The following is a 16,274-nucleotide window of genomic DNA, read 5'->3' as shown; positions in this document are numbered from 1 at the left end:
ATTTTTAATGCTTCAAAATTGTTTTGTTTTCCCCAAATAATAAATAATTTCACACATCGTATTTTTTTAGATATTGTAATGGCATGGAAGAAGACAATGAAATGTTGAGGCTGGCTATACACCTGCAAAGGTTTTTCTATTTAATTATTACTTTGTCTTTTTCTTGACATGTAAAAAGCCCATGTGTCACTACTATTCAGACTGTGATTGTGTCACTATGTGATTGATCAGGCCTCAGGGTTTATGTCAGATTTCATTTCTCCATTTTGTGCTTTATGGCTTTTAATACTACAGACTGCTTATGATATATAAACCAAAAATTCATTGCCTCTGGTATATATAATAGCAATCCCCTTAGGTATGTGCTAATGAAGACAATGCTGTTCATGCTTCTAAAGTAGAGTAGCATTGATAAAGACATTCTATTAATTTGAGATGGCGTTAGTGTTTATTTTTCCAGCTTTGCACCTAACATTGGATTTTGACTTGTATTGGCAACAGAGCCAAAGCCTTGCAACAAGAGCCTGTTTTGAAACATAACCAGCCTCTGAAAAAAATGTTGATAAAAATGGTGTGTGTGTTTGTGTGTGTGAGAGAGAACCATAATATGCCCACCACAAAAGATAAGAAAGTTATTTATACTTTCGTAAGAACCCAGAACACCAGTAACCAAATAATATAACCTAACATTAATATTATCTCAATTTGGCTTATTGTGGTTCTGCAGATACACGGAGCTTTTCCACTATCAAAGCCACATTAGAAATAAGTTTTGATTAGGCTACAGATTTGAGATTATAATTACTAGACTATATTTATTATCTGAAATAAATTTACTGAGATGTATGTAATAACCAATGATTATTTGGATCCAGATGGCATAAGCTCTTCTCCAGACATATATGCTAAATGTATGGTAGAACATAATACCTGAGAAAATATAAAGATAAGCTTTGCTCTACCGATATTTTTCTTTCTGTTTTGTTCTTATTCATCTATCCCACATAGCTCTATAAACTTCAGAAGATTTGAAAAGCTAGAAAGATTATTCCCAAGCTCTTTCAAACTATTTTACTAATTCACTTAAGAAATGTACAACATGAAATTCAATCTAACTTTGATTTGAAATTCAGAAAGATCATTTCCTTCGATTTTTGCATATTCCTGATCTGTGCATATATGATCCTCTCAAAGCCCTAAGCCATTTCCCCCCTAAAACAGCTTACAACAGTTAATGTATTCTAAAAGAGTTGGATAAAGATGGAGCATGATCTTCAAAACAACTTAAATAAAAACAACTTGGTATTTATTTTTCCATGGTGGGCCAGACAGTGTAAATGTTTATCTACCTGTCTGCCTGTATATCTATCTATTGTGGTATTCTATTACAAATACCAGCAGATCAGGTTGCAGAATCCGTTTTTGCTTTAGAGACAAATGCATAAACATAAGCAATTGTTTTCTTCATTATTGACTGCATTAATAAATCACTTTCCTATCACAACATTGGTATCTTACAGTAACTTACCATCTAAGACTATTATTATTTTTCTGTCATGAGTGAACAACAGTGGTCCATTGAATATTTTGTATGAATTGCGTCCCCATAAAAAATGTCCATGAAGCTATCTAAAGAGTACCTTCACCCTAATGTGCATTTACATTTTTAATTTATTCATTCTGAATTAAAAATAGTTTTAGTGAATCTCATAGTTTCCTACTCAGGGTCCTGATCCTATTATGTCTGAATCAATTCCTTCCCATTCTGCTGTTGCTTTACTTTTCATAACCCCTCTGTTAAATCTTGTTTTATCTCCTTTTGCATTATTTTCCTCTGTACCTTCCTATATTATGTCTGAGACTTTAATAATAATAATGTGGGAAACAGATGTCCAAACTCACAAGGATGGAAATAGCCTCATTATTAGCAGCCACTTCCAGGTTTAAATGCATCAGGTGCTTGGAGACCCAAGTTTGGCTATATTGCCTGGGAATTCTGCACGATACATGCACAGTACATCTGGAGACCATCAGATTAGGGAAAGTTCTTGTATGGCTCTTGGTTTCTAAGTCAGGAAAGAGTCAGCTGAAAATCCGCTTAAGAGGGTACTTAAAAATATTTACGTTATGAAGATAGATGAGAGGAAGAGAATGTTATTTCCATGGGTACCGATACTTTTTTGTATGTCGCTAAGTTATTCTGAAAGTCCTCCTAGTATTGTCCCTAGTGCCTTTGTGCTATATTCTGCAATAGCTGTTAAGAAAAAATGTTAGGGAAAAGAGATCTAGAGACAAAGTATGTTTACTTCTTTTTGGTAAAACTCTGAACCAAATGGGGAATTCTTGAAAATCAGAAAAAGCCGAAGTACAAAAAAAACAATCATTACAAGTTATAAAAAAGCTAAATAATATTTTTCCATATCCAAATTATGTTGTATAAAATTTATCCATTTTTCCCATACCGCAAAAAATTTCTCTTGAGATTGCTCCTTTAAAAAAGCCGAAATCTTTGCCATTTCTGCCAAATACGAAACTTTATAAAACCACTCTTGTAAAATAGGCAAGGATTCCTTCTTCCAATATTGTCCTATTAACAGCCTAGCGGCTGTAATCAAATTTAGCATCAATATAACCTCCCTAGCATCACAATCAGTAACAATACCTAATAAAAATAATTGCGGAGTAAATTTTACCCTCCTTCTAAAAATTCTCTGAATATTCCACCATATCTTAATCCAAAAAGCTTTTATATGCTTACATGTCCACCAGATATGATAATAAGTAGCATCCAAGTGTCCACATCTCCAGCATTTCGGCTGTAAATTAGAGTACATAATGGACATTTTCTTTGGATCATTCTTTGAAGCATTTTTCTTTCTTTCTTTCTTCTTCTGTATTATTATTTATATACTTTTTTATATATGTTTTATTTTTCGCCTACCTCTTTCTTTTTTCTTTCTCTCTCTCTTTTCTCTTTCCCTTTTTTCTTCCTCTTTTTTTTTAATATATATTATTTACTTTAAAGTTTATGTTACGTATATTATTATTATATATATTATTATTATGATTTTTATTATTATTATTAATTATCTTATAAATTGTATACGTTATTTTTTAAAATTTGTTAAATAATCCTATATTCAGTTCTGGGAAGTCGGGGGGGGAGGGTGGGGTGGTTTGGGAGGGGGGGGTGGATGTTTATTTGTAAAATTTTTGAAAAAATTCAATAAAAAAAAAAAAAAAGCCGAAGTACATGACACATTAAGCATAATTTTAAAAAAGCAAAATTAAATCTGCTTTACTTGGGAAAAAAGTAGGCATGTAAGACCTTAGCCCCCATGTCTATGGAGATTCTCAGTCATCCAAAAGGTGCTTTTTCTTTTTTTTTCTTTTTTTTTAATTTTATTTTTAACCAACAAGACAAAACAGAACAAAACAAAACATAACACGCATACACACAATATATATATACTCCTCCTTTTTTTACAGCAATTACATAACGGTAATCTAATATTTACATTTCTCCCTTATTCTTCTTTAGAATATTTGTCCTTATAGCCCCGTTATTTCTTATTTACATTTTTCTTCTTTCATGTTCTACTTCTTACTAAGAATAATTCATATTATTATTATTATACATTATTATACACATATTTTCACTTTTGACCTTTCCATATTTATTCTCTTCTATTAATTCTAGTCTCCAACCAGACATACAACTTGTTCCATACTATATAATACTCTGTGTCTTCCTTTTCTTTTATCTCTTTTGTTAATTTGTCCATCTCAGCACAGTCCAGGATTTTTCTTATCACTTCTTCCTCTGATGGTATATTCTCATTTTTCCAGCACTGTGCATATGCTATTCTTGTCGCCATTATTATATGTAAAATTAAGTACCATATTTCTTTACTATATTTTCTATTTAAAATACCCAACAAAAAGATCTCTGGTTTCCAGTCTACGGGTTGGTCTATTATTTCTTGGATCCATTTTCTTATTGTAGACCAATATTTTTTTGCAACTGGGCATGTCCACCATAGATGATAATATGTTCCATATACTTTTTTACATTTCCAACATGTTGGCGAATTATTCTGGAACATCTTGGCAAGCTTTGCTGGTGGAAGATGCCATCTGTAAAACAACTTCAACTAGTTTTCCTTGAATGCCGCTGACATAGTCAATTTTATATTTATTTCCCATATTTTTTCCCATTTCTCCAATTCTATATTATATCCAAAAAATTTTGCCCATCTAATCATTGTGTCTTTGACAACCTCGTCTTCCATTTTATATCTCAATAGGTATTTGTATAAATTGCTAATTAATTTTATTTCTGTTCCATGTATAATTTTATCCAATTCTTGCGGCTCTTTTTGGATTTCATATAATTTTTTGTCCTCTTTATATTTAGATTGAATTTGTGTAAATGTCCACCAATCAATCTCTCTGCCAATGTCTTGTTCCAATTCTTGTTTTGTTTTGTTTTCAAATTTACCTGTTCATTTACTAATTCCTTGTATCTAATTATCTTATTTATATCCAATAGGTTTTGGTATTTCAGAGCTTCTGTTGGGGATAACCACATTGGAATTCTTATATAATGTTTTTGTTTTATTTTTTCCCAAGTCTGTAGCAATGCATTCCTAACTATGTGTCTTTGAAAATATCTGTGTATTTTATGTTTTTCGTCCCATAGGAATGCATGCCACCCTGCTTGCAAGTCATGTCCTTCTATTGTTAAAACTCTAGTATTTTTCAAATCCATCCAATCTTTTACAAAAGGTACTTTTTCAAGAGGCAACTGGAACTGAAAATTGAACAAGCCTCTCAATAGAGGGGGAGGGATACGACATCTCCTATCTCCAGTCTACAACACATTCCTTTCAGCAGTTCCAAGAAGGCTCCACATCCATTTGCACCACTCAGGTGACTTTGAGGACATAGATTAACCTCCAAGTGGCCTCAATGAGTTTCTAAAAGAATGCAAATGACCAGCTGTTTGCAAGGAATCCTTCCATTCCCCACCATCCAGTCAGAGCTGAAGAAGCTTCTTGGATAAGAAGCGAATGTCTTCAAAGAAAAACAAGAAAGTCGAGTTGCCTCTTGAAAAAGCACCTTTGGGACTTAGCCCAGATGAAAATAAATATCTGGCAATATTTGAAGATGGGCCTTGAGAAACTAAAGAGTCAGTGAGAACTCTGCTCTGCTAAATCTGTTTCAGATAATTTGTGAATATTTAGTAGAATTTGTATCAGAGATTATTAAGGTCATATCTGACCCTCAGCTAAGCCAAACTATACACATTTTGATTATTTTTGCTCCTTATTTCAAGGTAAATACATATAAATTATTTGGAACAATCCTAAGACATTATTTTTTTTGAAATTTAGCTCTTTATGAAATCAGAGACGTGATAATATAGTTTGCCACTGAATCTATATCTTAAATCAGTCTGTTATTATATGACATCTGTAGAATTTGCTGTTAATTTCTTTCTGAATATATGGAAATGACTATCCATTTCTTAAGAGTAGTGCAGATGTGCATGGAAAAGATGTACTTAGGCTATTTTTTAAAAGAGAGAAACACAATATGACCAATTTAGTTTGTTTTGTTTTCCTTCCGTTCACTCATGTCCAATTCTTGGTCTGTCTGGACAAGTCCCCACAGATTTCTTGGCAAAGTTTTTTTTTTTTTAAGTTGTTTGCCATTGGCCTTTCCTTGGGCTGAGAGAAAGTGACTGGCCCCAAATCATCCACCTGGCATTGTGCCTAAGGCAGGACTCCTGGTTTCCCATTTTCTAGCCTGGAGCCTTAACCACTATACCAAACTGGCTCTTCATTTAGCTTTAACAGGGAAAAAAATAGATGGACAGATTACTATTTGATTGAGAAGTAATTTTTGTAATGTTTAGAAGTGCAAAGTGCTTATCAGCATTATATATTATTTGAAGTCATATATATATAATAAGTATTTTCAATATTTAGGTGTGAATTATTTCTTTTAGAATAATTCTTAGGTCTGTTTTAAAACATTTAGATGCAAAGTTTTAATTTTTTGGGGGGGGGTCTGATGTTATTGCATCTTTAATAGTTGAAAATACATGTCACTCTAGGGAAAAGACTGATTTACAAAACAGATGTACATACTATATGTCTGACTGCCTGAACTCAGTTGCAATTCACAGTAAATAAAGCCAGTGTATTGGCTTTGGGCCTGTGTTTTGCAGATATGGTACTTTAATTGCAGCTGCTCTTTATTTGTGAATGGGGGAGGGCAAGGAGAGGAAGAGGAAAAAGAAGCCACGTGCAGTTAGAATATCCCTGACACTAAATTATGTCCGTGACACACAGGCCGCTAATGCTGAAATGTTTAATCCTTTGTTGGTGTTCCTGAGCTGGCTCGGGAGGTTAGATGCTGGCCAGTTTTCATTGGCTGCAGGAAATGTTGTTGGAATGGCTGACAGCTGTCTGCCAGCCTGTCTGCAGAGCCTTCCTGTCCAAGCTGCTGTTCAGCTTCACAGAGCCATTGTTTGCCCCCTGCGCCTCCTCCCCCCTTTCTCTCCCCATTCTCCCCCCTGTAAGGCCTTTCCAGCCATATCCTGATCCTGCTTGAATTAGCTCCAGATTGCTTTGTTTATTTTGTGTCCGATAGGTGACAGCATGCAGCCCCAGCCTGCCACCTCAAGTAAATTGGGGAGAGGGGCGTTAGCCATTCCCAATCCCTAAAAGTGCAGCCATAGAGATGGTCCTTTCTCCATCTCCCTACCACCCCCACCTTGCCAAGCCTTAGCAGACCAAAGTATATTTGGATGGAAGAAATAGAAAGTGGGGTTCAGTTTTTATTTTTCTATATATTTTAAAGGAACTGCTGTCCTGCAATGGTACCTTGCTAGGAATCAGACTCATTTCCTGAAGGGTCTGTTTGGCCTCAATTGGAAGTGAGTCTTCTGTTGCATATCTTAATGCTAAACCTTAAGTCTTCTCAGAGGAAATCAATCTGGTGACTATGATTGGACTTTTTCTAACTTGTGCTATGCATATGATGTACATAAAATGGGACAGGGCTTCAGATATGCAGTTGTGGCCACCAGCTTGACGTTTTAGCCCACCTATCATGCCTGCTTTCTCATGTGTAAAATGAAAGCAGGAATACTGACATTGATCCACAAACGGGAAAGGCATAGTTGTCAGAACTGTTACAGCAAAAGAGGTTCCAAAGTCCTTGACAAAAATTGTATCTCTTCAGCTGACTTTTCAATTGTGTCTAGTCCCTCCTCCCCCCCCCCATCAGGTTGCTATGAGTGTAAGATAATGAGGTTTCTTTGTTTGTTTGAAGTTCCTACCCAACATCTGCAAAAGTATATAAGAGTGGCCTCATTTCCTCCTTGGACCTTTTGAAGATGTTATAAATATACATCTCAATTAGATCCTTAAGTTTTAAAAAAATCAGACGAATAAATCCTGTTCTAAAAGAACATAATGTTTCAAAAGGCTTTGGGGAATGCCCAAACAGCATATTTAAGATAAACTTCCTTCAGTGCCTATACATATATATATAAACACCCCAGACACAATTTTGCAGTATTTGAGTATTCATTCAGTAGATACAAGGCTTTGGCAACAAATACAAGACTTTGGCTCCATTCCTAAATAAACATGAGATAGTAAATTCCATTGAAATCAGTGGACCTTCCTTCCAAAAATGTGGTTGGCATGTACTTCTATGCTAAAAAAGGAGTTATATATGTAGAGCAGCTATATAAATTAATCAAATAAATAAATTTGCCTCATTTATGCACTGAGCAGAAGAACGTAACATGAGAAAAGTTGCCCACAGAAACTTTTTTTTTCTTTTACACAAAACTAATATACAGTGAATATGAAAGTTGCTGGTTATTTCACATGTCATCAGTGGATATTTGTATCAGCTAATGTGTTTAAGATTAAGACATGAATATAATTTTTCTCTCATATTAAGCCACTGCCTTTCCATCACAGGATAATATTTAGAAATATTTTAGAGGAGACATTCTGCTTGAAAGATTTACAAGTTGTTTCTTAATAATTTCATAAAGTACAGTAAACTTGCAATAGCAGTCATCCCAACTGTGAAAGTTGGCTCTCCAAACCAGTGTGATTATTATTCATCCAGTGTTCCTCAGTACATCGTGTGCACATAGTTTGTACTGAATTATACTCAGCTGACAGAGCGAATGCATCAGCAGTTCTTATTCCTGTAATAGCCAAAGAAGGAATGATTTTCATTACTTCTGTTACTGCATATTAAAATAAAAGGCTCCTTGGTTCTGTATTGAAACAGAAATTCTGAAAATGCAACCAAAATCTGTAGGTATTCACCCCACAATTTAATTATAACACATTCAACATGGCACTGTAAATAGAGTAAGCCCTGGGGAAAGACTTATTTGAGTCATACCAAACTCAGCAAATTTCATTCTTACAGGCTTGAATTGCTGCTACACTGAACTAGTGCATAACTTGGTTTATAGCATTATTTAGAAATCCCACCATAATGGCTTGCAGACCATGAGGATTTCTTAAAATATTTTGTAAACCCAGTCTAATGTGGTTTATTCAGCAAATTAAGCAAATTATGGCTTAGTGCTATACAAACAAGCAAATTGCAATGATGGCCAGTTGGTTAGATGAAATGCCTGTTTATAATTTTCAAAGTACCTGACCTTGACCAGATTATTGGATATTTATCATTTATCATGATATTTGTATCTATTGATATGTAAATATGATGTTTGATTTCTGCATACGTCTCCAGTTGATGAGATAAAAACAATAGGAGATTGGCTTGCAGGATAATCTTTAGATTTAAGACAGTAGCTTGCATAAACATTTCTGAGATTGTTTGGGTGATAAAATGATGAAAAAACGCCAGAATTGACTAGCATTGTATCTTTAGCATCAACAGAGAATATGGGCATATGAGATGAGTGCTACTAAAGCTATTATCTTAGAATCTTTTCCCATTTAACTTACTAAAAAACATTTTGTGCAAACCTCAATTGACCAAAGCTTTGCAGGCTCATCTGTTGGGAACCACAACATATGGAGAGTATTGTGACGTGGAAAATAAGAGGAACAAATGATAAAAGCATTAGTTAATGTATGAAACAAAGGAAATAATGGATGCATTGTGCGTTCCTAAAGCTAAGGAAAAAGGGAACAATATAAATCTTAATGAAGCTGGCTTGCATATGTGGACTGAATATTATGTATTTATAATTTATATTTCTGCATATTTCAATTTCATGACACTTGGTGGCTAACAACTTAAAACATAAAAATTTAGCAATAAAACAGTATACACATCAGCAGCAGCAGAGATTAAAAAACAAGTAACAAATCAACATAAATACTACACAAGTTCTGCCACACATCCAGTTCTACAGGCTTAATGACACAACTATGTTTTTAAGGCTAACAGGAATGGGGCCAATCTAACCTCCAGAACAGAACAATTAATTTTAAGTGGTTTTGAGTCTAGACTGAAACATAATTCTTGTGTTTAATTTTTGTTTTAAATTAAAAGAATGTAAACCTGGAGTAGAAGTGAAACCTGAAAGTTGATGGGCATGGTAGAGAGGTGTCCATCAACACACTGGTGCCAATAATTGCCACATAGGGAACACAGCCCTTATTCAGTCAGGCGATTAGTCCCTTTAGTTTACATCAGGGATCTTCAAACCTGGCCCTTTTATGACTTGTGGACTTCAGCTCCCAGAATTCCTCAGCCAGCGTGCTGAGGAATTGAATCATTGAATGAGATGAAGCATTGAATCATAGAATGAGATGGAGCAAGATGGCTATCAAGTCCAACCTTCTGCTGCGCGCATAAAATATTACATCAACGTCCAGTATGTGAGAAAATGTTTTAAGGCTCAGTTGCATATGTTGTTAAATTATTTCAGATAATGGAGGCCAAACTCTGGGAGGTGGAAACAACTGGCCCTTAAGAGGAAGAAAGTGGACATTGTGGGAAGGAGGAGTGAGAGGAGTTGGATTCGTTGCCAGTCCTTTACTGAAATGGAAAGGAGTCGAAAGCCATGACCTGATCCACATTTCTGATTGGTTGCCAACTTTGGTGAAGCTTGCTGGAGGATATACCAATGGCACAAAGCCTTTAGATGGCTTTGATGTCTGGAAAACACTTAGGTAACTTGCTTGAAACAGAATTTGATGAAGCCCAAGAAGCAAAGTATGCTTCTAAAATATATATTATTATAATATGAAAGGAGTTTTTTTAATAATAAATTGGTTAAAAAGTCTGTTCAACACTGAAAATATTAATATGTTGTTAAAGCAAAAAAAGAGATTTTGAACAAAATTGGGACATGGAGGGAAGTTCTATGTTATCTGTTCATCAGCACTTTTAAACAGCAAACATGGGGAAAACAAATTATCTTGAAAATAGCATGACAAAGATAATGGTGATGAAAAAGTATTCACTTCTACATTATTTCTTATAGCACTTTGTAGGAGAAAACAGATTTCCCCTGAGAAGTTTTAAAAATGTAACCTGATTAATTTTGTCATAGTAGAAAAGTAACTGGTTTTCAGAATTGTGAAGTAAATGTGGAGAGATGATAATTGCTTAATAAGCTATCAGCAGCATGAAATGACTTGTGGTGCTAACATTGTTTCAGCAGAAACTTCACACTGAGAAATATAATGGCTGGCTTTTAATAGGTGGTTTTTAACATATGATAGATGTATTTTGACTATGGGATTATTGGGAGATAATTTCCCTCCATGGGAAAAAAAATCTGTTGCCTTTACAGTTTTGCATTAAGGCCAAGTACATGAAATTGACCACACTCTCCTTCCTGCTTGATTCTGTCATGCATCAGTTACTTACAACAGCTTTCTATTAGAGCTATTTAAACTATTTTGCCTGCCCCAGGGTAAGGTTTTTGTTATTCTCTTTAGTCAGACAAGCCTCTCTGGGGACGTTTTAGGCACTGAGTATCTGAAACAAGGATGATACTTTATGAATGATTAGGTATTCTCTGGCAGCTGGTGTCCCTGAACTTTTCTAAGTGCAGCGGACCAACAAAAATTCTGATCTGACAAGGCTGTCTAAATAAAATTACACCATAGCAACCAATGTTGTATAAACTGAGTACTGTAAAACTAAATCTCACATATGCTGAGCCACAGTCTCGTGACACACTCTCTCCAGCAGTCTTTGGCAGAGGGAGAGAGAACAAGAATACATTAGGTACTTTCTGGAATCTCTTTTGTATGATTAGCCCTGTGTATTGAGATTCACAAAGAGAGCTCCAGTCTGTAAGGCAAAACACAGATAAGACATTTTCAGTAAGTGGTGCAGGAACTTTGGAACTTTTTCCCAGAAAAGGTCTTCTAAGATTCTCCCTTGAACTATTTAGAAAACAGCTTTTAAATATAAAGCCAAGTGTTAGTTTGTTGGTTTTATGGTGTAGCATTTTTAATTTCATCTTGTAGGTCTCCTAAATGAATTGATGTACTGCATTAATAGTTTCCTATTTTAGATTATCATTCTATAGGAAGCTAGCCATTGTGGTTTATAAATAAGGAATAGGGTTTAACCCAAAATGCTAATATAGCAATAGCACTTAGATTTATATACCGCTTCATATGCTTTATAGCACTCTCTAAGCAGTTTACAGATTCGGCATATTTCCACCAACAATCTGGGTCCTCGTTTTACTGACCTGAGAAGGATGGAAGGCTTAGTCAACCTTGAGCCAGTCAGGATTGAACTGCTGGCACTAAGCAGAATCATCCTGCAATACTGCATTCTAACCACTATGCAGCACAGCTCTGGTGGTGCAGTAGTTATTTTATCTTATTGAACAAGCCATATTTAAATCTCACACTATGACTTAGTGTGAGATATGAATCAGGACTGCTTTTTTTAATTTCTTGAACTGGCAATTGGCTTATTGTATTATAAGAGATTAATGCAAATCTCTTTGATTTTCATTTCATATAAGGAAAACCAGATATGCTCCCTAAAACATAAATAAAGTACAGTAGATAAAGTTTTCCCAGTGCAATGAAAGGGGCATCCACTGTTTTAAACTTATTTTGGAACAACTTTGCAAATGTAACTAGTTAACAAGAATTCTTTTATTTCTTCAATGGTACACAAAAGGAAACATTAAAGTGGGAGGAATGGGATTCTATTGAACTATGGAAGGAGATTGAATCTTTTTATAATAAATTTTGTTTCAGTGAAGGAAAACCATCACCCAGAAAGGAGCTACTTCATAACATAGATCCAATTTTCGTGGATTCATCTCCATGTAAGTTTGACATTAATTGCTGGATCTTTTTACAAATCTATGCAGATGTATTAAAAATGAGTGCTGCTTAGTTTAGCAGAACATGTTTTCAGTTATGAGTGTTACATGAATCATCCTGAAGACCAAATGAGGATTTCCCCTGAAAGTGAGAACAATTAATCAGTGGAACGACTTGCTTCCAGAATTTGTGGGTGCTCCATCACTGGAGGTTTTTAAGAAGAAATTGGACAGCCATTTGTCCAGAGTGGTATGGGGTCTCCTGCTTGAGCAGGAAGTTGAAGACTTCCAAGGTCCCTTCCAACTCTGTTATTCTGTTCCCCTCCACTGGGAAGAACCTGTAAGTAAGGCTGGGTATGAACTATTCCACCTCTTTGTCATAAAACTATTACAATGATTGCATCTACTTAGCCACTCTAAATCACTCCCAGAAATTATTGTCCTATCTAGTGCCCTCAAGTTACTCAGATGTAAATGTAGTTCACAGTGTGGAGCTATTGTTGATGTCCCAGATACAGATAGTCCTCAACGTACAACAGTTTGTTTATTGACTGTTCAGCACTGAAAAAAGTGACTTATGACTGTTTTTTACATTTACGACCATTCCAGCAACCCTATGGTGAAGTGATCAAAATTCAGACTCTTGGCAACTGACTCATATTTATGACAATTGCAATGTCCTGGGTTCATGTGATCTCTTTTTGCGACTTTCTGACAAGCAAAATCAATGGGGAAGCTACATTCACTTAACAACTGGGTTACTAACTTATCAACTGCAGTGATTCACTTAACAATTGAGGCAAGAAAGGTTGTAAAATGGGGCAAAATTCATTTAAGAAATGTCTCATTTAACCACAGAAATTTGGGGCTCAATTGTGGTCATAAGTCAAGGACTACCTGTACATGGTTCAGGCCAAAGGTATAACTACCTCCTCCAGCCCTATTTAACCTAGCCCTTAAAATCTTGCTCTGTCATCAGGCTGGGTCAGAGTGAGCGATGAATGCCTTGTGTGATGTTGTGGTGCTATGAATGGTAGGATTTTCTCATTTTAATGATGTAATTCCTTTTTTAAAATGTTTGGTTTTATTTTGTATTCTATACGCTGCCCTTCTACATGCTAGAATTGTAACAGATTGGGATGGCCTGTAATGCCCAAAAATGAAATAAAATGTAGTGGTTTTGTTCTAATGCAGTGGTTCTCAACCTTTTTAATGCCGCGACCCCCAACTGGTCGTAAGTCGAGGACTACTCAACCGGTCGTAAGTCGAGGACTACTCAACTGGTGCAGCACCGTTTGCAGAATGGGACTTTTGGCGGGCTCAGCAGGGCAGATTCAGCCTGGACAATTCCTATTGGCTTTTGAAAGCCAATAGAATTAGACTCTATTCAAGAGAGTCTAGTCTATTGGCTTTCAAAAGCCAATAGAATAAAAGGGAGTAGCACAGCTAAGGAAAAGGGGGAAAAAATGGCGGACTGCGTTGTTTGGCGACCCCCGTGAAATGGTCGTTCGACCCCAAATGGGGTCCCGACCCACAGGTTGAGAACCACTGTTCTAATGAGTTGCTTCTTTATCTGAGATACACGGGCTCTTTCATAATGCAATCAAGTTTCTTTGTTGACCTCTTAGAAAAGGGGGGGGGAGAGCTCAGGGGGGAAGCCTGGGCCGATTTCTATCTCTGAAGTTCCAAGTACTCTGGTTGCTTTTGCATTGTAACAATATGATTTGGAGATTCCACCAGATCTCTTTTCCAGTAAACATTGTCTTTCCAAAACTCTCTCCAGGTTTTGGGGGTTTTTTGCCAGACACTAAGCTTTTCAATATGGGAATGATTTTAAGAGACTTTTCATTGGAACATGTCACCTTTACATTCTCTACAGATTTCTTAATGAAATTACCATGTAATAAGAAAATGGTATCCAAAATTACAGAGGACAGCCTCTCTGCAGGATTGTGGGTTTATGCTGCTTTTTTAAAATCTCCCATTTCTACAAACGTGAAAGCAGAGCCACTACAAGCAGGTGTGCAAGTTGTGCATTCCACAAAGGTTCCATGACATGGAGGGTGCCAAATGGTAGTAATGATAGAGGAAGCAGTCCATCCAGTTGCTACTTTGTGCACATGCGCTATAGAAGAAAAGGAGAATGAAATTCTGGGAAGCCATAGCTGCCACGTGATGCACAAAGGTGAGTCAGTGGCAACCCTGACTGGAAGTGCAAGAAAGAAAGGTTGGGAGGCAGAATCAGGACTGTTGTATATGGTGGCTTCTACAATCTTTCTGAAAGTCTAAAAAGTTTTATGAAGTATTAGGTGAGCTAGTTAATGTGCTGTATATAACCAGGGAGCTATGTGCTGTATAAAACGGTTGCTTTGAATTCTGTATATTCCAGATAGTGCACAAAACCCCAAAAATCATTTGTTATGAAGAAAAGCAGTTGCTCTGGGGGAGATAAAGGCAGCTGCCAGATGAATTAAGGTTTTAGTTTTCTCCAAACATATCTATTTTGTTTCTAGTATCTGTAACTAAAGGTGGCATGTATAGGATTTCCACACCTAAACCCTGACCAACATGGTCTTACTTTCAATTTCAGCATGTAAATCACATGCAGTATTTAGTAAGATTGTCAGGTATTCCTAGATTTTTATGATCTCACTGAGTTCTTACATGAGATTTTGATGTTCTCAGTAAATTTTGCAATTTTGTGGGATTTGGGCATTCTCAATATACAGTATTATGAGACCTTATATAGGATTATAAAAGAGAGACTAAATCCCAAGATTTAGTGAGCATGGATGAACCATTTTTAATTTGTTATTTTAATGGTGGATGGACACGTAAGTGCTGTTCGGGGAGCCAAAATTATCTCACGTAAAGTGCTGTGGACCATCCAGTCCTGAACAATTGTAGATATATTGTAATAAGGGATATTGATCTGGGTTGACAATGAAGCAGCTTTCAGTATGTGGGCCATATGGAATGTCAGTTTCTCTACACATCTTTGAACATAGCTACTTTGCAGAGAATAGTAAATTTAAATAAAGGACCTACTTTGTAGCGGATTAATAAGTTGGAGGTCATTGTGGGAAATATATGAGGTTCTTTATACAGTGCCTAATATAAGTCAGATATGATGGTTCCAGAATCACTTTTTGGTGCTATGGCTACTTATCCCTAAGTATATAAAGTACATTTTATTCACATCTGACTTTTACAGCAAACACATACCTCTGGGATTAAGATGTTCCTAAATTAGAAGGGGTGATTTAGTTATTAGTAATTGCATTTATTTCAGCTATCCTCTAGATGCTCAGTGAAGTGTATGTGGTTCATTTGTGAATTCTCAAGCTTCCTCCTTCCGTTATATATTCAAGACAATCAGTATTTAATATGTATTTGCTACGTATATATAGGGATGCAGGTCTGTACATATGTTGTTCATAGTATCTTTAGGTGTTTGTCATGTATGTGTTTCACTTTTGAGAGCAGGCAATTAAATTTCATTTTTGATGTGTGCCGTTGTGCCCACAGTAAAAAAATGACAATAAAGGTTATCTTTTCTTACCCATCTACCACATTTATTTCACAGTGTGATTCTATGAATGAAGACTGAGAAAAAGTGGCTGGTTATCCAGTGAATTTATATTTGAGTGGGGATTTGATTTAAATTTTCTCAATTTTCTCTTCTCGCTGTGACTGCTAGTTGCTCAGATTTTGTGTGTGTGTGATTTTGAGTCATTCTTGACTCTTGGCAACTGGAGTAATCACTGCTGTTTTCTTGGCATCTTTGGAAGTGGTTTGTCATTGCTGTCTTGCTAGGACTCGGAGATTTGTGTCTAAGGCAGCAAGACTAGAACGAACAGACTCATGGTTTTTAGCCTGGTGTTTTAACCACCTGGCTCTTTTAGATATTAAATATTTAGATATTAGCCACAATTAAAACAAAAAC

The 16,274-nt window shown here is 35.8% G+C and overlaps 1 protein-coding gene across 1 annotated transcript in view; it reads left to right on the top strand.

Annotated features, from left to right (window-relative positions):
- ARSB (arylsulfatase B) overlaps positions 1–16,274 on the top strand; it is a 71,592-nt gene that overhangs the window by 16,037 nt on the left and 39,281 nt on the right. The window contains exons 5-6 of the mRNA XM_039352828.1: positions 9,953–10,196; positions 12,261–12,331. Of these exons, the coding sequence (XP_039208762.1) occupies positions 9,953–10,196; positions 12,261–12,331 (315 nt within the window). The remainder of the gene's footprint in view (positions 1–9,952; positions 10,197–12,260; positions 12,332–16,274) is intronic.

Source organism: Crotalus tigris, unplaced genomic scaffold (assembly GCF_016545835.1).
Source record: "Crotalus tigris isolate CLP2741 ecotype Arizona unplaced genomic scaffold, ASM1654583v1 scf7180000018484.1034840, whole genome shotgun sequence".
In the NCBI taxonomy this organism is placed as follows: Eukaryota; Metazoa; Chordata; class Lepidosauria; order Squamata; family Viperidae; genus Crotalus; species Crotalus tigris.
This window is presented reverse-complemented; position numbering and strand designations above follow the sequence as displayed.